Source organism: Megascapheus bottae, chromosome 10, assembly GCF_031878675.1.
Source record: "Megascapheus bottae isolate mThoBot1 chromosome 10, mThoBot2.hap1, whole genome shotgun sequence".
Classification (NCBI taxonomy): Eukaryota; Metazoa; Chordata; class Mammalia; order Rodentia; family Geomyidae; genus Megascapheus; species Megascapheus bottae.
In genome coordinates this window covers 56,224,727-56,250,477 of record NC_143518.1, presented here as the reverse complement: position 1 = coordinate 56,250,477, position 25,751 = coordinate 56,224,727, and the positions used below count along the sequence as shown (strand labels likewise).

Sequence of the window (25,751 nt, the reverse complement as noted above, 5' to 3'; positions counted from 1 at the left end):
TATAGAAAAGCAGGAAGTGGTGCTGTGGCTCAAGTGGTAGAGCTCTAGCCTTGAGGAACGCCCAAGGTCAGTGCTCAGGCTCTGAATTCAGTCCCCTGGGCTGCCCCCCAAAAGACAGAGTGGAGCCAATGACCACGCCATGCAGCCAGGCCTCAGGAAGCTCGCTGCCAGCACGGACGTTTGAATCTTCATGGAATGGCACATGTAGACTTCGCAGAAGTAAAAGCCAGTACTCCTGTACTTCCAGCCGGTAATGGGGAGGAGAAGAAGCACATGTAGACCTTTGGGATAGGGTTAGAGAAAGGAGAAAAACAACCCACAACTCTCCTACCCATGTCCAAGTAGACTTTACAACGTAAGGGTTCATCAAAGATGGGGGCTATGATCTTAGCTACTCAGGAGGCTGAGATCTGAGGATCGCGGTTCAAAGCCAGCCCGGGCAGGAAAGGCTATGAGACTCTTACCTCCAGGTAAGCACCAAAAAGCCAGAAGTGGAGCTGTGGCTCCAGCGGTCAAGTGCCAGCATTGAGTGAAATCGTCAAACAAGAGTTGAAGGTCCAATACTGGCGTGTGGTGTGTGTGCCCCTCACACATTCTCTCTCTCTCCCTCTCCCTCTCCCCCCCTCTCTCTTTCTCTCTCTTTCTCTCTCTCTCTCTCTCTCTCTCTCTCTCTCTCTCACACACACACACACAAATAAGTATTCATCTGTAGGCTATAAAAGTCTTGAAAAACATAAAGGATGGTAAGAACACGAAATAATCTCTTAGAGCTTTTATTAAGGAGATCTACTGAGCTCTCCTACATTTCTAGCATCTCTGTTTTAGTGGTTTTCCACTTTGGTTTTAACCAATGCTCCTCTGTGAGATATTTCCAGCCAACCCTACCTGGATGGAACCATTTTCAACCAGATATGAAGTCATTCCAAGAAATGTAAAATGTATCCTACATGCGTACTCAATGTAGCGTGTGCTTGTGAATAATTTTGAAATGTCTTATTCCATTTCTTTTTTTTCCCTCTATAATAACGATTTCCTAACTTCTGGGATTATTCTGGCAAGTTATTTAAAAAGAAAGAAGAAAGGGGGGGAGGAAATGAAGGAAGGAAGAAAGGAAGAGACAAATCTGAAATGCTTACAAAAGCTTTTTTTTTGGTAGTAGAAGTAGTAGGAATTGAGGAATGACCAACTTCTGTGGGAAATGGCATTTGTGCAGTCCACTGAAAATCTGTACGGGGGAAGGCCATGGGACAGCTCCTTGTTTTGAAAATAGGACATTTCAGTCACTCAAAGCCAGCCAGGGTTTTGGCCACCTTATTTATCCCTGGGACAGCCTATGGCTCGCTTGCAAATTGCCAACATTCCCGTTAGGGGGCAGTATAATTCCTATGAAAACCTAGTGGGTTGTGAGCTCAGGCTTTCAGGTTAGAGCCCCCTGAGCTCTGTGAGGCCTTAGGCATGCCATTGGGTCATCTGTATCTTGGAGAGGCGTAGTACCTGCCATATAAAGGGAATCACTGGTCAGTAACTCCACGTGAGCTGTGTAGGAAGTGCAGTTATATTACTTAGGAATGCTAGTGACATTTTTATTGGTATCCTATGCAACGGCTCTAGGCTGCTCCCTGGGCGTATGAAGCAGCCAGGACAACACTGCACCTCCAACCAGCACCAGCTGTGCTTGTGCCTGGTCTGGTTCTCTGGGCCCAGGAGGTGGGCCAGAGAGCCTTGTGTCCAGCCCAGCTTCACAGGGACATAGCTTCACAGCTATGAGTGTGTCCCTAGGGCTGCAGACAGGACTGGGCAAGGATGAGGGGTGACGCTGGACTGGAAGGACGTGGGACATTGGCCACATGTCTTGCCTCTGCAGCTGGTTCAGGGCCTCCGTGATGTCTTCCAATCATGTCTTCATTCTAATCAGTAAGCTCCAATTTTCAAAGTGCTTTCAGCTGTTTTGTGTGACTTCCTTGAGAGCTTCTGGATGGGTGGTTACCATGTTTACTTTATAGACCAGAGAACGGAGTGTGAAAAACCTGGGTCATGAGTCCTGAGCTCCATGCAGCCAGCAAGGAGTGGATCAGGAGCCAGGTACAGCTCCCCCCCTTCCCTCTCATCCCCTCAGCGCTAGGCATGTACACACCACATGAAGGCTTGAGCCAGGAGCTGGGGGATGCACTGGCAGGCCATGGTACTTGGCTGCCCACTGGGCCCTCTCACCCCTCTCCGGGCAGCCTGCAAACCCTTCAGACTCTCTCCAGTGCATGTCTTTGGCAGTCCCGCTCAGAATCTCAGCTGAAAGTGTGTGTGTGTGTGTGTGTTGGTCCTGGGGCTTGAACTCAGGGACACTGTCCCTGAGCTTTATTTGCTCAAGGTTAGTCCTCTACCACTTAAGTCACAGCTCTACTTGTGACTTTTGGCGGGTTAATTGGAGATCACCTTCTCAAATTGTCCTGCACAGGCTGGCTTTGAACAATGACCCTTAGATCTCAGCTTCCTAAATTGGTAGGATTACAGGGGGGAGCCCTGAGTGTTTGCTTAGCTGATCTATTCACAGGTTTCAAATCGAGAGGCCATAGTAAAACCCCTCCCGCAGACCAGCAGTAACTAACCATCGCTAGGAAGCTGCCAAGAGAATGAAACCAAAGGGACAGAGACAGCCTGGAATGGGGGTGAGGGGGCTAACACAGTGGCCCAGGGCACTGGGCAATGATGGAGGCCAGTGACTTCTTGGCGGCTGGTTCTCCCTCCCTTGGACACAGCAGGGAAGGTGTCTGATGCTTCTGTTCCCCAGGGCCTCACCTGGGTTAAGGTGCTGCCCTCTGCATCCCAAACACATTGTCAATCTACCCCCCTCCCACCCCGTCCCGGCCAGCTCCTTTGTGCAAGCAGGCGGCACCCTCTGGTGGACTCTAGTGCCTTCTTGTGCTGGCTGAGGAGTGTGGCTGGGGCATGGGGAGGAGGGAAGGTCCCTCAGGCCGGTTCTGCTTCTTGCCAAGCACAGGGGGCAGCCAGAGGCCAATGCAGACAAGGAGTGAGTCACACACCACAGGTACAAACCATTTGCTTTATTTCCTGTATACGGCTTTTACAAACTGGCGAGCTACAAATGTCAGGGCTCCTTAGGTTCTTGAGAGCCTAAGTCTCGTAAGCACGCTGCCGGCAGGAAGGGCCCACGCTCTTCAGTCTCAGCCGGGTGACCCCTTCTCCTGGGGAGGGCTCGGCGGCTAAACAGATGCTCAGGAGATGCTAAGACTGGTCTCAACAGGGATGGTCTCTGTTCCACCTTAACTCTGCCTAAGGTCACTTTTATACTAAAGAAAGACACTGAGATCATAAGGTTCCTTGTATGGTTTATTATCTACTACTAGCAAACCAACTTGGCCCCAATAGGTGCATAACTAGATATGTAGAGATAGATAGATACTATTTGTCCTTGTTTTAAGAGCTGTCAGGAGGAGGGCACCTAGGAGGAGGAAGGGGTTCCATCTTGGAGAAGCCCTAAAACTACGCCTCTTAGGCAGGCAAGCCTGCAGCTTGCAAGCTTGCAGTCTCAGAACAATCTTTAAAGTGACAGTAGCGGTATTCACTCCCAGCCTCTGGGTGATTGATTAGGGAGGTAATGTGCTAATTGGCAAGGCCCTAGATGAGTAATGAGGGCTCTCCCCAGAGGGCTGCTGAGCCCCGGGCCTCCAACCAGGCTCTGTTCAATCACGACAGGGGGCTGGGGGGGGGCAGGGGAACAGCAAATGCCACAGCTGGAGGTCAGGTCCAAAGCTAGCTGACAGTTCTGTACAAAACTGCAATCCCCCTGATTTCAGAGGGCACCTTCTCTCCTGCCTAGATTCCTACACCCCTCAGTGGGGACTCTCATAGTCTGCACCCACTTAGAAGGCCGAGCCAGCACTGTTCAGTGCTCAAGCAGCAACCTGCCACCGTCCTGAGGGTTTCCCCTTGATGAGGCTGAGCTGTTACATGAGCTGGGGGACCCTCCCCAGCCAAGGGGATGGCATCAAGTCTGGATGCCAGATCGAGGTGCCATCTCCTGAGGAACGGCCCCCAGAAAAGCACTCACAGGAACACAGATGGAACCCAGACAGATGGGAATCAAGAAAAGGTGAAAAGTCCAAGGAGCTTGTAGGTATCCATACTAAAGAGTCGAGACAGTCGCACATTCAAGCCACTTCCTCTGGCCTTTGCTCCATAGCATGGCTCCAGCAAGCAGGGGGCTGACATCCACAAAACTGCACCCCTTTGCAGCAGCCTGGTGAGGGCACATGGTCCAGGCACCCAGCGGAGGAGTGTGTGTGCCTGCATGGGTGTCCTTGTAAACATGACAACCTTCAGGGTGCCATCTAGAGTTGTGTGACATCAAACTCTCAGACCAGGAGCTCGACAAGCATGCCTGGCCCTGGCAGGCACAGTGCTCTCTGGGCAAGCTCTGGAAGCCAGCGTTCTGCAGTTGGCCCTGTGGAGAAGGAAGCCAGCAGGGGAGAGGGGAAGGCATAGGGCTGGGATCTAGAGCAGCCATCCCCATTCCCTCAGCTCAGTGGCCAGTCCAATCCAGACATTGCACATTCTTGAAAATAGATTTGCTTTTTAAACAAAAGCGTAAGATAGGTCTGCCTTAAGAGAAGTCTTTCCTCTCCCCATCTTTGGATTGAAAAAAAAAAAAAAAAAAAGCAAGGACTATGGCCTTGGCATGCTAGGAGTGGCATGGAGAGGAGAATGGGCCCGGGTAGGAGTCGAGGAAAAGATCCAGACAGACATTTATACTCCATATAGATCTCTAACACGTGTCACCTCTGGAAAACATAGATTAAGGCATGTAAAGCAACATAAAGAGCCAGCTTTATGAAACTGGGGCTGCGAGATGGAGGCGGCGCAGGCATCAGGTCTTGATATTTTATATGTATTTTGAAAAAATACCACTTTAAAAAGAAAAAAAGGATCGTGAGACAAAGAAAGGAGAAGGCCCTGAAAATGTTTTTGCTTTTAAAGGAGAAGGGTGTGGGGCAGGGGTTGGCCTAGGAGAAAAATCCCACCTACCAGTCTGTAGGGGAGAAAGGACAGACTTGGGGTGCTTGAGCTGCGAAGATGGGACATGTAGCCAAGGCGACCGTCCAGAAGCTGCTAGAAGTAAAGCTAGGCAGAGTCCCCTCAGAGGCAGGAGGATATTCTAAGCACCTACAACAGTGCCCAGTACATTAAAGGTGCTTGGCCAGCATCTGTTGGATGAATGTTCATCTTTCCTTGCATATGAGCAAGCAACGGCTCCAGCAGGGAAGGAGCGCAGAGGGGCTAGTGGGAGATGAAGGAGTTGCCTTCGGGGCTGCAGCAGTAGGGACTCAAGTCTCTGGCAGAGGCTGCCTGGGGCGCCAGGGGCCTTCAGCTTCTCCCTCTCCCTCCTCACTGGCCACCTTAGCTCAGGGTGGTGCAAGGGAAGAGGAATGCATTTCTGCCTCCTGGTAGGTGGACTGTAGGTGCACAGTCTCCTCTGGCCCTGCTCTGGGATTAGCAGAGGGTCCTGGCCTCCCCTTGTAAGGCTTCACCCTCTCTTCCTAGGGGGACCTCGCAGCTGGGCCACAGTGCTTTCTAGAAGGAATGGGGGCAAGACACTGGCTAGGTAAGGCCCACAGCTGGCCAGTTCTATGCAGGACAGGTGGGAGAGGCCACACCAGGCCCAGATTCACCCTCAGCATCCCCTCACCCTACGCTTGGGGCCTCAGCCGTGCCCTGCTGGTGAGTCCTCTGGGCCTGGTCTTCCTGGGGATGAGGGGCAGGTGCACAGGCGACCGTCTGACTCTGCACTTGCCACTAACCTTCCACCATGGGGAAGTCGGGCTTTCCCCCCTCTCCATTTCCCTCCAGCCTCATTACTTGTGAGCGTCCTCTCTCTCTACCCCCACCTTCCAGGGCCTCTCCTTTCCCTCTGCTCACTATCGCCAGCCTGCCTTCCAACACTACACAGACCTGCTGCTCTATCCACAGCCAGCACCGCACCTTCTACCCCTCATCTCTTCCACCTTGTCTTTGGCTCAGGCAGGCTTGGTCTCCACTGACCTCCTGGAAGCCCCATCAGCAGAGTGTGGCAAAGCCTGGGGTTTAGCTGGGCAGCTGGGACCAAGGGAGAAGGGAACAATGGCAGCTGTCCTTGGTGTCCAGTGGAGCTCCAAGAGGCAGAGGGTCCATCTCCTTTACCTTAGGCCTCACCTAAGCCGGCCTAGGGCTTGTCCCCAAGCAGGGCACGCTCTCCAGCAGGTGGCGCCAGGAGAGGCCACCTCACAGCCACCCAGGGCCCACCCTTGGGCTCCCTATGGCGGACATCAGAGATGCCCCGTCCCATCCACGACCACACGGGGACAGCAAGGGCTTCAGGGTGAGGATGGTAGGCGTGGCAGCAAGGCCTCATCCACGCTCTGCTCCTCTGCTCGCAGCAGCCCCGGCCCCCAGCCCAGCTTCCTGAAGAATTCCCCCTGGGGCGTAGGTGCAGGGGCCCGGGTGGGGAGGCAGGCCCTCCAGAGGGAACTTCAGAACGTGGCTCTCTGGAGCTTCTCAGCATTGGCCTCAGCCAGGGCTTGCACTAGAGAAAAGAGAACCAGGATGAGAAGAGGAACGCGGATGGCAACGGCTCAGGCCAACTTCTTCAGGGAGAAAGAAGCCTCATTACTAAAGAAGCTGCCAAAGCCCACTCCAGCCCTGAAAGACGGAACAAGGGGACAGGAGTCAGTGTTCTTCCCACTTCCCGATACGAGCCCTCTGTGCTGGGGGATGAAGGGCAAGCCTTGCCTACGGCTGCCTGACTGCCTTGGAATTTACAGTAAGAGCTAGGAAGCCAGGCGCTGGTGGCTCACACCTGTGTGCCTAGCTATTCAGGAGGGCTGAGATCTGAGGATTGTGGTTCGAAGCCAGCCAGGTCAGGAAAGTCTATGAGACTCTTATGCCAACTAACTAGTAAAAAGGCAGGAACGGTGCTAGCCTTGAGTGAAAAAGCTAGGGGGCAGTGCCCAGGCCTGACCTCAAGGCCAGGACCTGCACACACACACACAAAACCTGGGAGTGGACAGAGATGCTAGGGGTTTTGTGCTGGGATTGCTATGTATCTTAAGGGATAGAAAGCTGGCTGGCTGGCAGGAGGTTCAGGGGTGACAGGTATGGGCTGGGTGACAGGTATGTCAGAGAAAGCCTTCCCTGACAGCGGGCAGAGCAGTCTCCATGCCATTCCTTTCTGCTTCTGCTTCTGGAGAAGCAGAGCCATGGGCGTAGCCATGTCTGCAGGAGCAGCATGGCTGTGGGGTCCCACAGGGATGCTGGCGGCTCAAGCAGATGGATGGAGGGGGAGAAGCGATGGGAGGTGGAGATGGAGGGAAGGGGGACCCGTTCCCTGGGGTGGATGAAATACAGTAGAAAAGTGCTTACGTCAGAGCTCAGACCCGCATGGTATGGCTGCTGTCGGCACCCCGCGGGCATTCAGACGACAGGGGGTTGGCTGGTGGAGTCGGGGAGGCAGGGGAGGTGGGAGGGCTGGGGGTGGCACATTGCACTGGAACAAAAACGAACAGGGCTGTGAATAGGGGCAGGGGGGGCAGGGGGAGGCCGGACACTAGAGCAGGTGGGGCCCCTCCTTGGGCAGGGAGCAAGGCGGGGAGGCAAGGCACACAGGAGAGCTGAGACAGCTCGCTCAAGCTCAGGCAAAGCTGCCCTGGCTCCCAAGGTGCAGGGAGACCTGGTGGAAGCCAGGCTCTGCTAAGAACTCGCGGGACAGAGGTGAAGGCTGGGCCCTCTCTGGGCCAAAGGCTCTTCCCTTCCATCCGTGCAGTGAGATTCACACACAACTCTGCTACTGTACACACAGACGTAAGGGGCGGTGCTGAACACCAGACATGGACGTACCACTCGTGATGATGAGTCACACTGCAGTAAAATCACACCTGTCCAAACCCCCAGGCCTCACTCGAGCCTGGAGTTTGCTGATAAACTTAAAGCTAGTTCTGTCGACTTTGACGTCACCATTGGAGATGCCCCCTCCACGTGATCAGGAGAGGCCAACCGAGAAATCATGACACATCTTAAGAGGGTGACATTTGGATAAATGAGATTTTACTCTGTCGTTGTCATCGTCCTTGTCATCATCATCATCATCCCATGTTGAGAATGGCACAGTGCAAAAACAATGAGAAAAGCTGTATTGCTGGGGACATGCTTGCACTCGCGCAGTCACCAGACCCTCATGGGCCCTTGGTGTAGCCAGGAGGCAGGAGCAAGGCGGAGAGAAAGAGAGGAAGAGATAGGGGAGGGGGGAAGAGGGAGGGGGAGGGGGAGAGAGAGGGAAAGAGAGGGAGAGAGAAGGGGAGGGGGAGAGAGAGAAGGAGGGAGGGAGGGAGGGAGGATTCTCTCTCTCCTGAGTATCTGGGAAGAACCAGACCTCAGCCCAGGTACTGCATCCCACCACAGTTCCACTGAGAGGAATATGATGTTGAACTTCGCTGTGCTTTCTCCCCATACTCATCTGGACCACTCCACCTGCCCAGCAACTATGAGAAGGGAGGAGCCAGCATGGCCCTGGCACGGGCCATCCGTCCACAGCCCATGTCTATAACCCACACGGCGCTGGTGTGGACGCCGTCTGTCTACACAGAATACATAGTTTGTGCCGGGATCCTGCACTATGGTTACACTCAATTATGGTTACACTCACTCAGATCGTTGGTACTCTCCATGTGGCCCAAGGTTGTGTACAAACCCATTCACAAGTGATTTCAAATGCATTTGTGTGTGTGTGTGTGTGTGTGTGTGTGTGTGTGTGTGTGTGTGTGTCCCATCACTGACCCGGTGGCCTGGCAAGCTCTATTTCTAAGACCACCAAAATACATACACACACACACACACACACACACACACACACACACACACACACACGGAGAGTAAGGTGTTTCTTCTCAAGGAAACCCAAACTAGGGTTTCATGTTACAGGCAGGCAGTAGATGCCCACAGGAGTGGACCTGCTGGAGCGCTGGTCCACAGGAGATCGGAAACAAGAACGTGAGGAGAGGTAAAAAGCTGAGGGGCCCACCGAATCACCCTGAAGACACAACTGAAGAGAAACCTGTAAAAGGTTTTCCAGGTATAACAGCTGGGGAACACGAAGCATAAAACCCTTAGCTGTGACCCGGGAGAATGGTCTAGTGGTAGAGCTTGCCTACGATGCATGAAGCCCTGGGTTCAATTCCTTGGTATCACATACACAGAAAAAGCTGTGGCTTAAGTGGTAGAGCAGTAGCCTTGAGAAAGCCCTCAAGAACAGTGCCCATGCCCCGAGTTTATGCCCCAGGATTGGCCAGAAAAGAAAAAAAGACCCTTAGCTGCAAATAGATCAATGTGCACTACTGCTCTCAGAGCACTAACCAACAAGCTCGATCATTCTTCACACTACACACAAGTACACACATGCATTCTTTTTTCTTTTTTTTTTTTTTGCCAGTCCTGGGCTTGAGCTCAGGGCCTGAGCACTGTCCTTGGGATTTCTCAAGGCTAGAGCTCTACCACTTGAGCCGTAGCACCATTTCTGCTTTTTTCTATGTATGTGGTACTGAGGGTCTTCGTGCATGCTAGGCAAGCACTCTACCACTAGGCCAAACTCCCGGCCCCACACAAGCATTCTTAAATATCACTTCCACTCATACACCAACTGCTTACACACACAACCTAGACTCATAAAAATGGGTTTCCCTACAACGAATCCCCAGACATTTTGCACATGAGCACACGCACAGGCACACATGTTATTCTTTTGTTTGCCTCACACATAGCCTTCCCTCACATGTTGCACACCTGCACGCACATGAGTGCATGTATATAGCCACTACCAGATACACACACTGCACAGCCTGCCACTAGCTCAGAAACGCCCCATCTTGCATCGTTCACACTCAGTCCCCACACACTGATCAGGTGGTCCGGGAAAAGCACAGCACTCCTCAAAATGACACTATTCACACCCAGCCCTCCATCTGGAACACATACCGTGTCCTGTGCCTGTTGCACACTGGTGACCTGTGCTCAGAACCCACTTGGGTGTCCTGGACATGAACCGATGCCCACACTGTTCTGCCCAGGGGCGTTCTGGGGGGATTTGGGCCACAGGCCAGGGACAGTGAGGACAGAGAGCCAGGTCTGAGGTCTGGTCCCACAATCAGCCAATTTTCAAATAGTTGGGGTTTGGCAAATCAAGTGGACCGTTTGCTTTGTAGCACGTAGATCTGCAATGTAAGCCCAGGCGTAGGGAGGGGAAATCGGATAGACTGGGTGGTTTGTTTTCACAGAACCTTCCGCTGGGAAGCCAAGGCCAGAGAAGGGCAGGGCATCCACAGCATTCTCTGCCCTACCCTCCTGAAGCAGGAAGTTGCCCCGAGCACAGGGAATTTGATCTTTAGAAGGTCTGAGTTCATTTTGCTGCTAAACTTCAAGAAGGTTCTGCTGACCTTCTGGCTGCAGGAAGGGGCTCTCCAAAGCCATCCTTCCTAGCCCAAAGCTCCAGCTCACCCCACGGTGGGGCTCTAAAGTATTCCAAGACATTCCCTGGTCACCCCCTAGGCACTGGTATTCCCTAGCTGCCAGTGGGTGCTTCTTTAAGGCTTGCTTAAATCCCTTTGAATGGCCTACAACTCTGCTTTCTGAAAATAAGCATATTTCAGACAATCAGAAAACTGACAAATGGTTCCTACTTGCCACTGCTAAACCAGCTGCTTCTAACCAATACACAACACCATGACCACTACTACTACAGCGGGGGGCATTTATTGAGCACCAACTAAGTGCTGGCACTGTGCCAGAGAGCTTGGCATTTGTTTCTTCCAATCCTTGTACCACCTGAACTGGAGGTAGGTGTTTGGATTTAAACTTTACCGGCAAGGAAATAGAGTCTGGAAGCACCAGAATCTGCAGTCTCCTTCATCGCGAATACTGCATTTCTCACCGCAGCCCCTGTGCAGCTGCGTGCCTGCCTGCCTCTCTTTCTAGAGGTATCCCCAGCCTGTGGCTCCTCAGGCACTCACACCTCTGTGTGTGTGTGTGTGTGTCCCAGAACGCTCTTGCTTGGCCTTTTCTGCTTGATGCTGGAGCTTGCCACTTGAGCCACACTTCTTTGGTGGTTAACTGTAAGAATATCATAGACGTGGTCTGGCTTTGAACCAAAACCTCAGATGTCAGCCTCCAGAGCTGCTAGGATTACAGGGGTATGCTACCTATGCCTGGCCAAGCCCACGTATCCAGGCTCTTTGAGCTAATGACTGTCTCAGCCTTCCATTCATACAGACTGTTCTTCATTCTTCAAACCCCAGGCACATTCCCACCTACTGCAGGATGCCACATCCAGCCGCACAGAAGTTAATGCCTCCAGCCTCACTGAGTCTCCCTGGGACCTGCACTGTTAGTGTGACGTTAGTCTGCATCCTCACCTCTTTGTAGCTGGAAGTAAACTTGGCTCCACAGACAAGTCAGTGTAGGACTCTCGCTTCCTTCGCTGCCTTCTCTTTTTAATTCTTCTCTTTTTATGTCTCCTATTGGCATGTGGCAGGATTGGGCAGTGAAAGGATGCCTAGAATGGCAGGCCTTCTCATCCACAGTGGCCAAGGCTCTTCCCATTCCCAATCATCATCGTTTTCAGTGACTTTCTCTGCCCTGCGCTGGCAGGATGGCTCTGGTGCTCCCTGCTGGCCTTTGGCCAGTCCTCCTTAAAGTGGCCGTGACATCATCCGCCCAGAGTCAGTGCTCCTGGATGAGTGACCCTGGCCCCACTGCTCTCTCCCAGCACAATACCTGGTGCTCAATGAATGCTCACCCCGAGCCTGAAGAACAGCTCCCTGGCCTTGTCCCTCTCTGTCCTTGCCCCCCTGGCAGCACTGAACTTCCTCCCCTACACCTGGTCAGCTGGTGTCCCTGGCGGAGCGAGGCCCGGCCCCTCTCACCAGACAGCATGCGGCCCCTGCGGGAGGCCTCGGTCGCCAGGGCACAGGAGATTTCAATCCGCTTCTCCTGCTCCTGCAGCTGGCTCTCTGAGTCCTGGGGCACGTCCACAGAGTCCCCCTCGCCGATGGGCACCACGTTCTGCATACTGAAGAGGCACAGACACACAGACATGGAGGGAGGGACAGCATGGTCCAACTGGCTAGGGGTGGCCTGTCTGTGGCTGAGGCTGAAGGGGCGGGCAGGGCCTTCTCTGGTGCCCAGCCAGGCTGTTCCTAGGGGTGAGGGGACCCCTACTCTCCATGTTTTCAAATGAATCCAAAGGTTCAAGTGAACATTTAGGGCAGCCTTGAAGGGGAAAAAGTCAGTCAACCCTTCAGCCTGTCTTCCTGGTGCTCGCTTGGCACAAGAACCCAGCAGGCCTTTCTAGGGCCCAACAGCAGCCACCTCACCCCTGCCGAGGCCTGGGCCCATTCTGCAGCCTCAGGCCCTGCTCCATTTGCTCCGCCCTGGGGAGGCAAGGCGCCCCACAGCATCTACGGCCCACGTGTCCCGGTGCAGGGAGGATGGTGGAAGCCCCGGGGCCTGTTACCTGGATTTGGCGATGAGTGTCTTAATCCTCTCCACCTTCTTCTGCTTCTCCTTTAACTCCTCCGGGCTCAGGGGGGTGTCAGGCTCCAGGTCAATGTACCGTTCAGGGATCAGGACTTTGTCTGGAGTGGAGAGCTGCAGGGGGACTGCAGTCACCGCCTGCTCCTGGCCCCCCCTCCCCCTGTCCCTCCCCCTCTGTGGATCCCCACTGGGACTTCATTTACCTCCTTATGGATGTCCACATCATAGTGCTGAGGCTCCAGCTCCATCTTTCGGAGTCGGGCAATTTCCTCCCGTGGTGTCTCGTAGGCCTGGCCGCCAGGCTCCTCGGCCCGCAGGGCGGCCTCCAGATTGGAGATGTCCACCTCGTGGATGCTGCGGTGACGGCGCACCTAGGGGACAGCGCTGTCAGGGGCACACCACGCCTGTGCATTCTTCTCCCCCTCACAACCTGCCTGGCTGCCAGCCTCTGCCCCCACAGCACAGCCATTCGTGGTCCCCACACGGGCCATGGGCCCGTCTCGCTGGAGCCTGTATCCGCCTCCTGCACCACATAATTCAGGCACCTGGGTCGGTGGGACTTGCTTTGATTTCTAATAGGTTGTTTTTTTTTTTTTTTAATATTACAGAAGTTCCAGTCTGTCAACTAGAATGTAAACAGTCTGAGAACAGGCCTTGGGAGCCATAGTTTCCTGTGTTTCTGAAATCTACTAGAAAGAAGAGTTAAGCAGATGCTTTGAGCTCTTGTATGCAACAGCTGAGTGGTCCAAAATAACCTGAATTCCTCCTGACCTGTTTTTTTTTTTTTTTTTTTTTTTTGCTAGTCCTGGGCCTTGAACTCAGGGCCTAAGCACTGTCCTTGGACTTTCTCATGGCTAGAGCTCTACTGCTTGAGCCACAGCACCACTTTCGGCTTTTTTTCTATGTATGTGGTACTGAGGAATTGAACCTGGGTCTTTGTGCATGCTAGGCAAGCACTGTACCACTAGGCTAAACTCCCAGCTCTGCTGACTTAGTTTTCTTATTGATAAAAAAGGGGTGATCATCTGTAACTCAACGCTGCAGAGAGGATTGGAAGGTATCGGGAAGGGTCTGCATGCTGCACTGCGTGGCACACAGCACGGCGACCTTCAGGATGCAGGTGTGCTGGCATGTCTAAGTGTTCTACAATAGACTTCGTGCTATTGTCTGTTAACCAAGCTTTATATAATTCATTTCAGCAAAGGTAGTCGGTCATTGCTTTTTTTTTTTTTTTGGAACAGTTTTAAATTTGTAGCAAAATTAAGAAGATTCACAGATTTCTCAAACAACGCCTCCCCCCCTCCCCCCTGCTGTAAAACACAAAGCCATTACTTTCTGTTCTCTCTCTTTCTGGCTCTGCTGTCTGTTTCTCTATCTGTCTCTTTCTGATCCCTGTTATTATCCTCTAGTACTTGAGAGACAGGGTTTGGAGATTGCTAGGCAAGCTCTCTACTACTTGAGCTATGCTCTCAGCCATTTTGTCTCTATTTCATTTTATAGATAAGGTTTAACTTTGCCCAAGGTGGCATCCAACTCACACGCCTCTGCTTCCCATGGAGCTGGGATAATAGGATTACACCACTACACACAGTTCATTATTTATAATGGTATTATCTCTAAGCAGATGGAGGAGATAGTCACTGAAGACCTCTTCTGCTCAGTGGGAGACACCAGCTTGGCTCCTCCCCAGTCTCCTCTCACTCACCCCCTTGGCGCAAGCTGGCCATGACCTGGGAGCAATGGTGTGGGTAGAAGCTAGGTTCAGGCCTGCGGCAGCAGGACACATTACCACTTTGTAAGCCGGCCGGGTGCTGTGGTCGGCGGCCGGGCTGGCAGGGAGCTGCAGGCTCCTCCGCTTCTCCTTCATCGAGCCACTCTGGTGCCGCCGCATCCGGTCGATCTGCTCCTCCACGCTCATCTTGACCTTGCCCTCGCTGGGGAATACAGCACTCTTGGGGCGCTCCTGCTGCAATGGGGAAATTAGGGTTCTATCAGAGGCTTCATTAAGGTTCCCCACTCACTCCAAGTCCTCAGAACTTCCCCTCTACAGGATGGTGAGAAGCAGGGGTTGAATAAAATCCCCAAGACATGCCCAGTCCCTGGCACCTGTGAATGTAAGTGTGAGATTGTACTCGATGAGAGCAACTCAGATCCAATAGACCAGAAAAGGATGGGAAAGTAGAGGCAGAGATCAGAACAATTCATTTCCACAAGAAAACAAGGCTGAGCGGGTGCAGTGGCTCACACCCGAAATCCTAGCTACTTAGGAGGCTGAGATCTGAGGATCAAGGTTCAAAGCTAGTCCGGGCACAATAGGACCTGAGACTCTTATCTCCACTTAACCTCTAGAAAAGGGGAAGTGGGGCTTGGCTCAAGGGTAGGGTGGTAGCCTTGAGCTGAAGAGCTCAGGGACAGCGTCCAGGCTGAGTTCAAGCCTCATGACCCACCAAAAAAAAAGAAAACAAGTTTGAGCATCTTCACTGGGAACTCGGCATCCACATGCACTTCAGTCTTTTTTGGGGGGCGGGGAGCAGGCTGGCCTCAAACTCATAATCCTCTGACTTTAGCCTCTCAAGTGTTAGGATTCTAGGAGTCTTGTTGGGAGCCGAGTGCAGGGTTAGGCTGACCCATGAATCTGCAGCACTGAGTAAGCTAACCACATAAAGAAATGAGCTGTCATGTATGAACGCCATGCCTCACTTTGAGCTATATCCTATTGTCAATCACTTTCTGCTGAGACTTGATTACCATTGGATATGAATGTGTCATTGCTTTACCACTCTCTGTTGAGACCTATAGTGAGAGTGAACAGGTGGACCTCCTCTGCCCTGCCCACCTTTGTGCTTATAGGCTCCTGCATCCTAAATTAGCTGAATGTACTTCCTCAATAAACAGCTCCTGCCTGGATGGGTCTCCCTGACGCGTCTGATTGTCCTCCGGCAAGGGAGGGCTGGACGCGGGCGGTCAGCCGGCCTCTCCTTTCTCTGCTCGTCCTGGTCGGGGCATGTTCTCTCCATCCCTCCTGCAGGTCGGGAGGGACCAAGACTAAAAACCCCACAGAGTATGTCATCACAACCGGCTAATTTCTGCCTTTTTTGGGGGGTGGTGTTGAACTGGGGGCTTAGGTACTATCCTTGAGCTTTTTTGCTCAGGCTAGTGCTTTACCACTTTAGCCAGAGCCACTTCTGGTTTTCTGGTGGTTAATTGGAGTGAAGAATCTCACAAACTTTCCTGTAATCCTCAGATCTCAGTCTCCTTAGTAGCTGGGATTATAGGCATGAGCCATTGGCACCCAGCTAATTTCTGTCACTTTAAGCGAAGCAATATATAGTAGGTTATTTTAGGGATTCTAAGAAATTAATATAGATTTTGGTACCTAGAAGTAGAGTGCTACTGTAAAAAATAACTTAAGCAAGATACCAATTGGTTAATGCCTATAATTCTAGCTATTCAAGAGGATGAGATCTGAGGATTGTGTTTTGAGAAGTTTGAAGGTAAGAAAGTCTGTGTGACTTTCCCAAAAGTCTTTAACCACCAAAAGCCAGAAGTAGAGCTAGGGCTCAAGTGGCAGAGTAGTAGCCTTGAGGAAAACAAGCTCAAGCAGATGGCCTGAGTGCTGAGTTCAAGCCCCAGAATCAGTGTGTTTGTGGGTGCACGCACGTGTGCTTGTGCATACACGTGCACACCACACAAGTACCTGAAACATGGGTAAGAGTAGAGGCTAGAAGAATTAGTAATGAGTGGAAGCTGGAAGAATCTCAAGGTGCATGATAAGGAAAGGATAGATTTCCTTAGAGGATAGGAGGAACGGGGGCTTCAAAGATGGTTCTGGTGAGGGTTCAGAGAAAGCAAAGAGGAAGCTTCTACTGTTTTAGGGTTCTCATAGCATCATGAACACAGTGCAAGTAGAAAGAAGAAAGCTAAAGGTACTTCCAGTGACATTCCAGAAGAAATTGAGGACTGTGTTGTTGGAGAGAAGATCACACTTGCTATAGAGTGACAGAAACTTAGATGTACTATGTTCTGTCGTTGAGAGGAAAAGCAGACTGTAAAGTGGCCAACTCAGATACTGTGTGGAAACTTCCGAAGAAAGTGGTTCAAGTGTGGCTTGTTTTTCTTTCTACTTGTCACAAAATAAGGCAAAGGAAAAAAAAAGATAAATTGAAGAAAATGTGGAGCCAAAAGAAAACTGTTTGTCAGGTGCAGTGGCTGTCATCCTAGCTACTCAGATGGCTGAGATCTGAGGATCCCGGTTCAAAGCCAGCCCAGGCAGGAAAGCTGGAAAAACTGTAAGCTGAAGGGGTAGGGTGTGGTAGCCTTGAGCTGAAGAGCCTGGGGACAACGTCCAGGCCTATAGTTCAAGCCCTAAGACTGACAAAAAAAAGAGAAATCTGTTCTTTATTATTTGAGAAGTTCTCACGTCACTCAAGAAACCTCCTGCTGAACAGGCATGTCTTGAAGAGTGAATCAGCAATGTGGCTAGATAATGTTTTGGTAAAGATAAAAAGATATATGAGGGGGCCGGGAGTTTGGCCTAGTGGTTAAAGTGCTTGCCTAGCATGCAAGAAGACCCGGGTTCGATTCCTCAGTACCACATACATAGAAAAAAGCTGGAAGTGGTGCTGAGGCTCAAGTGGTAGAGCTCTAGCCTTGAGAAAGTCCAAGGACAGTGCTCAGGCCCTGAGCTTAAGCCCAGGACTGGCAAAAAAAAAAAAAAAAAAAAAAAGATATATGAGGATCAGATCCAATCAACCATCTCAGAAGAAACCAGAAATGTAAGTGGGCCTATCCAGGAAGGGTGGTCTGTGAACCTCAAATGGTATGGCTCCCCTGAGTCTTGCAGGGATTGGGCTGATTTATTTGTGAAAAGGAAAGCTAAGGATTGCCTGGCACTACCATAAACTAGGAGAGGGGCTTGTAATGGATTCTCCCTGAGCCTGCCAAGGCACCAACCTGCTAACACCTTGACTTTGGACTTCTTTTCTCCAAACTAAGAGCAAACACTTAGGCTCTTCAAGCCATTCAGTGTGTTACTGTGTTCCTTCCACTGGTACATCTTCTCTGGACTGTTCTGCACTACTTTCGTTCCATTGTATTTCACCAGAGGCACAATGATGCTGTTCGTAAATTCACTCTCTTTGCTCCAGTCACCTTCCTTGTCCCCTGGCAAGTACTCACAGAAGGAACACTTCCTCCTGCTTCTTCTACTTTTCCCCCCTCATCTCTGGTCGTGAGCAGTGATGCTGCTGAGTGGACATGCTCACAGGCCCTTATGCTCGTGGGCTTGCTCCACAGACACAGGCCTCCAGAGGCTATCGTAACACTCACCCGGGAGGAGGAGAGTCCATTAGGGAGCCCGTTGGCAGCCCTCCTCACCACCACTGATGGCGCCATCTCTTCATCAGTGGGTGACTTAGTCCGAGGGGGCACAATGCCAACTGTAGGGAGACAGAGAAGATAGGAGGCATCACCCAAAGTGGTGGGCAGGGAGCCTGCTTTTCAGGGAGTAGCGAGATCCTATTCCCCACCCAGGCTAATGGCTTAGGGACTGACTGGATCCTTACTTCCTAGCAGAGGCCCAGGAAGTACCTTTGTTGAGAGCTGCCTGCTTCTCTGCCTCCACCTCTTGTCTGGTGGGCATGAGGCTGATGTCTCTTGGGGGGTCCGTGGGCAATGCCTGGTGGGAATCTTTTTTGTTCTGTTCATAGTTTGTCTTCGTCTAGTGAGAGATGAGAAAATGCAAATGATTAGGGGATCTGGTCTCCTCATTACCTCCCCTGCCAAACCTGGAGCCACAGGGAGCAGGGAAAGGCCAGGTATGCCAGCCGGGAGCCAGGCAGGGGTGACTCGGAGCCTTCCACTCATGTTCTGCAAGGCGTAGGGATGCTGCGTGCTCTGATAGCCACGGTCTTCAAGACAGTTCTAGTAGAGGCCACTGGAGAGGCCTCTTAACCCAATCAGTTGCTGTGGCAAGCTCAGAGAATCCTAGACTTGCTGTAAGCAGCCAAGGAATAGCCAGAGGAGAGTTCTAGAGAGCCTAGGATCTTTGTGGACTCTGTTAGCAACCCATCCAAGACCAGGCAGCCGTGGAACTGTGATTTTGAGGCATTTGCTGTGGGCTCACAGAATTACGAGGCTAGAAGGGAGCTCACACATCATCTGAGCCATCTCCTCTCATATGCACTTGGAGAATCAAAGTCTTAGCAAGAACAAGAGAGAAGACCAAGCTAGAGATCAGAGACCTCAGCTGTGACCCAACTAGAGTGGCTGTGTAAGTCTATCAAATACTGGAGGTGTGGCTCAAGTGGTAGAGAACCAGCTTTGAGTGGAAAAAGCCAAGCAAGAATGTGGGGCCCTGAGTTTAAGCCCTAGTACCAGCACACACACACACACACACACACACACATACACACACACAAGAAATTACAGAAAGCATTCTCTGCTCTGCCCAGCCCACCAGCAAAGCCCTGAGGGGTGCCACAAATTACACACAGCTAAACCTAGGTGGGCATCATATAGGCTTCCTGGTATTAGGGAAATGACTCTTTCCACTCACTATACAACCTCTCCACAACTCTTAGATCTTGGCTAAGGTCCCAGGTGAGAGAAAGAGCCAGAACAATAGAGAAAATTGGGTGTCCTTATACTCTGTGGGCTCATGAAACCCCCCAAAAAGGACAAGGCAGAGGCAGAGTGAGGACATGAGAGGGCTGGGGTCTGAGGTGGGGCAGCAGACAGGAACTAGCACTCACAGGTGGTATCATTTCTTTTGGTAGGGAGCAGGGCACAATGCCAATCCTTACAACCACTGGCTTGCCCTGAGCCTGGGTTGGGTAGGGCAGCAACACATGTCCTTACTGTCCACAAGGAGGTAAAAGGGCAAAGATGCTGCGCGAGACTCTAAGCTATCCCTTTTTTACACAATTGTTCACAGCTGGGCAGGGACAGCAGAAATGGAGCATTAGGAAAATGAGTAGGAAAATAACTCCGGTACTCACCCTGCCCCTTCCCCATCCTGCCCCAAGCCCGCCCTCCACGCCCAAGGGTGCTGGGTACCTGACCCCTGGCTGTCTCGCCACTGCGATGCCAGGAAGGGGAGTTGGGGTATGGCCAGAAACGGTTCTCGCTAGGGAGTGGAGGGACGGTGGGAGGAGACTCCAGGGGGACGTAGGCTTTGGGGAGGGGAGGCCGAGGTGGGCCGGATTCCTGAGGCAGAGAGAAGCCAGAGCATTAAGGAGGAACAGGGCAGCCACTGTGAGAGCAGAAGAAGAGTTAGCAGGAGCCAGAAAACATCAACACAGGAAAGGGAGGCTGGGCCCAGGACAGAGCTCTAATTCTACAGGCGATGCAGCCCCGACCCACGCGTCCCATGTCTGTCTCCTTCCCGTGGCTGCTAGCTTTCTCCAGAGCGCCCTGGGCTTTGTGCCTTGCCCCACGCTACACAGATTCCCACCCCGCCCCTGTGCCTCCACCATGGCTCCTGCCTCAGTGCCTTGCCTTGCCTGCCCCTCTATCTGGCTAGGTTCTCAGTGGCCCTGCTCAAGTCTCACATTCTCCTTTGGTCCCTCCCCTCCTTTGGGACTCAAGCCTTTGGAATCTGAGACTGTGGCTTCCTGCGTCTCAGGGTCAGTTCCTGTGGCAGGCTAGACACCCTCAGTGAAGGGCCCTGAGGCGGGTGTGAACCCCATCCTGACCTGCGGTGGGAACCCACTAACACTTGCTCATTGGCTGTCTTGGAAGTTGCTTCCCACACTGACCCTTAAGCCCTGGCAGCCTCGGAACACCCCTGGTTTAAACTGCTGGCAAGTGTGGGGACGCCGTGCCCCGTCCTGGCAGCCCATCTAAGCACCATTCTGCTACTGAGGAAGAGGCTTCTCGAAAGGGAGCTGAAGAAGACGTCCAGAGCCAGAAGAGATATGGGAGCAATCCCAGGGAAAGTCATAAAACTGGAGTGAAAATGGCTCCCAGAGCCAAAGCACGAGGATGGGGGCTTTGAGGGCCGAGAGGGGCATCCACTGTAGCTCCAGCCAACCAAAGCTTGTGTTCCATCTTCCCGGCTTACCTCGTTGGACCCCGGCTTGGTGGGGGACCCCTGAGAGCCAGACACCAGTGAAAAAGGGCTCAGGGGGCTGGTGAGGCTGGCAGAGCTGAGAGGGCTGGCTGGGCTGTTGGAGCTGTAGGTTGCTGAGGTGCTGAGTCCTCCTTGGGGGAAAGAGAGGAGAGAGGTAAGGGGTGGAGGGGGCGTGGTCTGTTGCACACATGGACACTGTACTTGCAGTAGGCAGGGAAGAGGATTCAGTGCCGCCTGGCTCTGCTGAAGAGGTGCTAGCGTCCTGGCCTGTTGCTGAGTGATGCTCAGGAAGATGGTGGATGGAGATGACACTGTGACCTCTAAGATGTCAAAACTAGCCTGAACCCCAAAGCTCAAAGAAGGCTTGAAGGCAGGAGCCACAGGCCTCCCGCAGGCCCACATGCTTGGAGACCAGGGAGGAATCTAGAGTGTTCAGAAAGCCATGTCATGAGTGTTTGCCTGGTCTACTCTGTAGGGGGAAAGGGGTTCCGGCTACCACTCTAGGATCCAGGGGAAAATTCTGGAGGCTCAGAGGGTCCTGCCTGGTTCTCAGCTGTGAGAATCAGTGGGGTTGGGATGGAGGCCGGGGATGCAGGAGGCGCCTGCCCACCTCTGTGCTTGGCCGTGTCGGTGCCCCGTGAGGGGTTGTTCTTCCTGAGCCCCTCCATCACGTCCTGGACTCTCCAGATCTCCTTCTGGATTTGCCGGCTGTGTACTTCATTCTGATTCAGCCACAGAGTGAGGCAAAAGAATGTTGATGAAATGGGTACCAAGACATGTGAAAGGGTATCAATGTATGTGAATTAATGCACCTTCTATCTGGCAAATATCATGTAATCCTTTTATTAATTATAATAAAAAATATTAAAAAAAAAAGAATATTGATGAGGAATGTCCCAGCCTGTGCCCAGCCCAAGTCCCTGGACCAACAGAGGCAAGAGCCCCGCACACCTGCTCTCCTCCCCCCCCCCGCCCCCACCCATCCCGCACACCCTCCAGCACGGGCATCTTTCTCATGGGCAGTCCCTGTTTCTTCAACTCATATAAAATTATGTCTCCAGAGCTGCCAGGGCCTAACTGCTTCATGCACCTTTAGAGTTCCAAACATAGGGCTGTTGGAGAGCAAATATTGCTCTTGTCTTATTTTCTCATTTCCCTTTTTTTTTTTTTTGCCAGTCCTGGGCTTGAGCTCAGGGCCTGAGCACTGTCCTTGGACTTTCTCAGGGCTAGAGCTCTACCACTTGAGCCTCAGCACCACTTCCGGCTTTTTTATTCTATATGTGGTACCGAGGAATCGAACCTGGGTCTTCATGCATGGTAGGCAAGCACTTTAACCACTAGGCCAAACTCCCAGCCCCTCTTGTCTTATTTTCTTTCGTCCAACGTGGAACTTGAACTCCGGGCCTGGGCACTGTCCCTGAGCTCTTTTGCTCAAGGCTGGCGCAATGCTACTTTGAGCCATTACTGGCTTTTGAGTGGCTAATTGGAGTCTCATGGGGATTTTTCTTCCAGGGCTGGCTACAAACAGTAATCCTCAGATCTCCTCCTGAGTAGCTTGGATTATAGGCGTGAGCCACCAGCACCAGGCAGTTTCTGTTTTCCATGGGGTACTTCTCCATATCCAAACATTCCTTTGGTCATAGCCACACATAAGGAATGCCCCAAGTCATGAACTATATTCCATTACAAATCATACTCTGACCTTGGTGGTTATTGTTCAGTACTGAGGTTTGAACTCGAGGCCTTGTGTGTGCTTGGCTTGCTTGCTAGGCTGGTGCTATAGTTTTTCTTGGCTCAGTTTTCTACTAGCTATTCTGGCTAGCCTCAAACTGCAGTCCTCTGACTCGTAACTACCTGAGTCGCTAGGATTATAGGCGTGAGCCACAAGCGCTGGCTTCTCACTCTGAAATTTAACAGCTACCACTTGCTGGGCTTCAATACCAGTGCCATCCTGGGCACTCTCTTATCTCGGCGGTGCAGCTCAGCTCTGAGGTAAGGGCAGCCGCTGTTTCCATGCCAGGACAAGAAGACTTCTGTACCCAGGGCTATCTGCCCAGTGAGTGGCATGACCACCATCTAAACATGGCTCTATCTGACTCGAAGGATGGTGCCGGGCCCGCCCTCTCTCCTAAAACAAAGCCCAGCCTGCCCACGGCGTGTGGTGGTATCCTGGTCCCCTAGGTCCAGAAAGTCTTCCCTATGCCTAACTAGATGCAAGGTGGAGCAGGTGAGTTTATTACCAGGAGGGAAACAAGAAGAAAATGGAGGCTATCTGGGTATTATAACTGCATGTCAGAAACAGAGCTTGCAAAATTAGACCAAAAACCGGGAGAAAGGAAGGATGACCATTAGACCATCTTTCTGTTTCCATACCAAATGTTCCCAGCCTAGCCAGGAAGAAGCTCATAATTCTTCCAAAAGCTGTGTAGCCTGCTCCTGCTCTAGCTCCTCTGATATCATAGAGACATTTATATTCACGTTTGTTTTAAAATTCCTTTAAACTACTCCATGTCTAACCTAAGTCTCCCATGCTTTTAGCTTTATTCCTTCTTCTCCGTAAACTGGGGGAATAAAGAATTCTACACTGTGGTCACCCTCAGATACAGCTGTCATAAATGGCCTAATCCCTGAAACCCTGAAACCGCTACACGATAGAGTAGGAGAAACACTGGAACTCATAGGCATAGGCAAAAATTTCCTGAACAGAATGCCAGGGTCACAACAGATAGCAGAGAGACTTGACAAATAGGACTACCTAAAAATCAAGTTTCCACACAGACAAAGGCATAGCTACTAAAGTAGCCAACCAACTGGGAAAAGATATTTACCAATAAATACATCAGACAAATGCTTAATATCCAATATCTACAGGGAACTCAAGAAACTAATCCATCCCAATCCAACAAACCAATCATTAAATGGGCAAGGGAACTTAAAAGAGACTTATCGAAAGAAGAGGTTAAAATGGCAAAAACATATAAGAAAATGCTCATTGTCCATGGTCATAAAAGAAATGCAAATAAAAACAACCCTAAGATACCACCTAACCACAATCAGAATGGACAAGATTCTGAACTCAGACAAAGACAAATGCTGGTGGGGTTGTGAGAAAGAGGAACCCCACTGCACTGCTGGTGGGAATGTGAACTAGTATAACCACTCTGAAAGGCAGTTTGGAGGTTTCTCAAATAACTAAAAATAAACCTTCCCTATGACTCAGCCATCCCACTCCTGGGCATCTACCCTGAGCACCATAACCCAGGATATGATAAGGACACCTGCTCAGCCATGTTCATCTCTGCACTTTTCTCAAGAGCCAAGTGATAGAAACAACCCAGATGCTCCAACTTCGGATGAATGGATACAAAAAATGTGGTACATCTATAAATGGCCCAAGCCTTTTCTTTTGTCTTAGGACTTCTTGTCTTTTGTTAATGTAAGAAACTAAGCTGTTTTGGCTTCCTTTGTCCTAAAGGACCGCAGAGTCGCAGATCACAGCCCTCCACCACCTGCTTGGGGCCCTTCTTCACCTGGATGTCCGAATGGAGTTGTTCCCACAGCTCATCGTGCAGGGCCGACACCTCAGACTCAAGGTGCTCATACTCCAGTGTGCTGTTGGTCAACGCCTACAAGGAAGGGTTTACTGGGAAAGCTGCCCCACCAGGGCCTCCCTCCTCCTCCTGAGATAGAACCTGGGACAGGCACCTGAGGGCCAGGGTCTGGTGCGGAGGACAGAGGAATGGGAGGTATTCTGAAAACAAGTAAATGCTACTCTTACGAGAGTGGCAATGGCATCACATTGCAGACTGGAATACAAAGCTAAATCCCTCTAAGGCAGGTGGGCAGACAGAAAGGGTTGTCATCGGTTCTGTACCCTCCTGTGCCTTCTGCCCAGGTTGAGGAGTTGTGGAGGGACAAAGGGCTTGGGAAGTGGTGTTTTCTTTTCTTCTTTTGGTTGGTCGTGAGGCTTGGACTCTGGGTCTGGGTGCTGTCCCTGAGCTCTTCAGCTCAAGGCTACCGCCCTACCCTTTGAGCCACAGCACCACTTGCAGTTTTCTAGTGGTTAATTGGAGATAAGAGTCTCATGGACTTTTAGTGCCCGGGCTGGCTTTGAACTGAGATCCTCAGATATCAGCCTCCTTAGTAGCTAGGATTACAGGCGTGAGCCACTGCACCCAGCTGGAAATGAGGTTTCCTTCTGCTGCTTTGAGTCATTCCTCTTTTCGGCCACATTTTCCTGTTGCTAGAGCTGTCATCTAAACTGCTAGAGGATCTGCCCAAACCCTCTGGGAAGTGACCAGGGTAACAGGCAGAAGTGGGCACGAGAGGCATTAGAACTGCTAAGGGCCCTCAGTAGCCTTCAGCTTTACCTGTCCCCAAGGCATCCTGGCACTGCTGTGGTGAATGCTATGCAACGAGCAGGCTGACGTACGTGCTATCTGCTTGCAAGCCTGTGTTACGTGTTGATACCACACCCAGGTGCACTCTCCTGTGGTCCTCAGGAAGAACATCCCCCCCCCCCCCCCGCACACCTCCCCACCATGGCAGCGCACACAGGAGACCCCGTCCCCAGGCTTTACCGTGGTGGCCTGAGACAGCTCCACCCGGATGTTGATGAGCTGGTTCTGGAGTGACTCCTTCTTGTGCAGCAGCTTCTCTGGATAGGCAGGCTGGCTTCCAAACATCTCCAGCTCCTGATGGGTCCCCATCAAGGCACTCTCCAGGCTCTCCTGGAGAAAGGCAGGGCAGAAACATGGCATGAACCCCCCCCAATCAGTAGATATCTCAACCTCTCCTAGGTTCAACCAGGCAGCTCAGAGGACAGAGCCTCACACTGGCTCTGGCCCTTGGGAGACTTCCAGCAATTCTAAGGTTTGACAAACACCTAAAGAAAATCACTTCATCAGCAATTCAAAGATGGAGACATCAACCCATATCTTCTGCCAGCCAGTTGCACTTCAAGGCCACCCCAGACTCTCACCTTCTCTGCCCGGAGCTGCTGCACCAGCCGGTCCTGTTCCCTCACCACCTTGTTCTGCTCACACAACTTGCCCAGCAGCTTCTGGGGACCCAGAGATGGGGGAGGAAGAAAGAACAGGATGAGGGACATGGC

General features: G+C 51.8%; 1 protein-coding gene across 1 annotated transcript in view; it reads right to left on the bottom strand.

Moving 5' to 3' along the window:
- Positions 1–5,721: 5,721 nt before the first annotated feature.
- Positions 5,722–25,751, bottom strand: part of Plekha6 (pleckstrin homology domain containing A6) — a 141,888-nt gene continuing 121,858 nt past the window's right edge. The window contains exons 16-29 of the mRNA XM_090341366.1: positions 25,620–25,700; positions 25,219–25,368; positions 24,169–24,264; positions 21,249–21,360; positions 20,630–20,769; positions 19,624–19,773; positions 18,157–18,286; positions 17,896–18,005; positions 14,357–14,533; positions 12,771–12,938; positions 12,548–12,681; positions 11,958–12,103; positions 7,411–7,534; positions 5,722–6,574 (exon numbers count right to left, since the gene is read on the bottom strand). Coding sequence (XP_090197492.1) covers positions 7,419–7,534; positions 11,958–12,103; positions 12,548–12,681; positions 12,771–12,938; positions 14,357–14,533; positions 17,896–18,005; positions 18,157–18,286; positions 19,624–19,773; positions 20,630–20,769; positions 21,249–21,360; positions 24,169–24,264; positions 25,219–25,368; positions 25,620–25,700 — 1,710 coding nt within the window. The 3' untranslated portion in view covers positions 5,722–6,574; positions 7,411–7,418. The remainder of the gene's footprint in view (positions 6,575–7,410; positions 7,535–11,957; positions 12,104–12,547; positions 12,682–12,770; positions 12,939–14,356; positions 14,534–17,895; positions 18,006–18,156; positions 18,287–19,623; positions 19,774–20,629; positions 20,770–21,248; positions 21,361–24,168; positions 24,265–25,218; positions 25,369–25,619; positions 25,701–25,751) is intronic.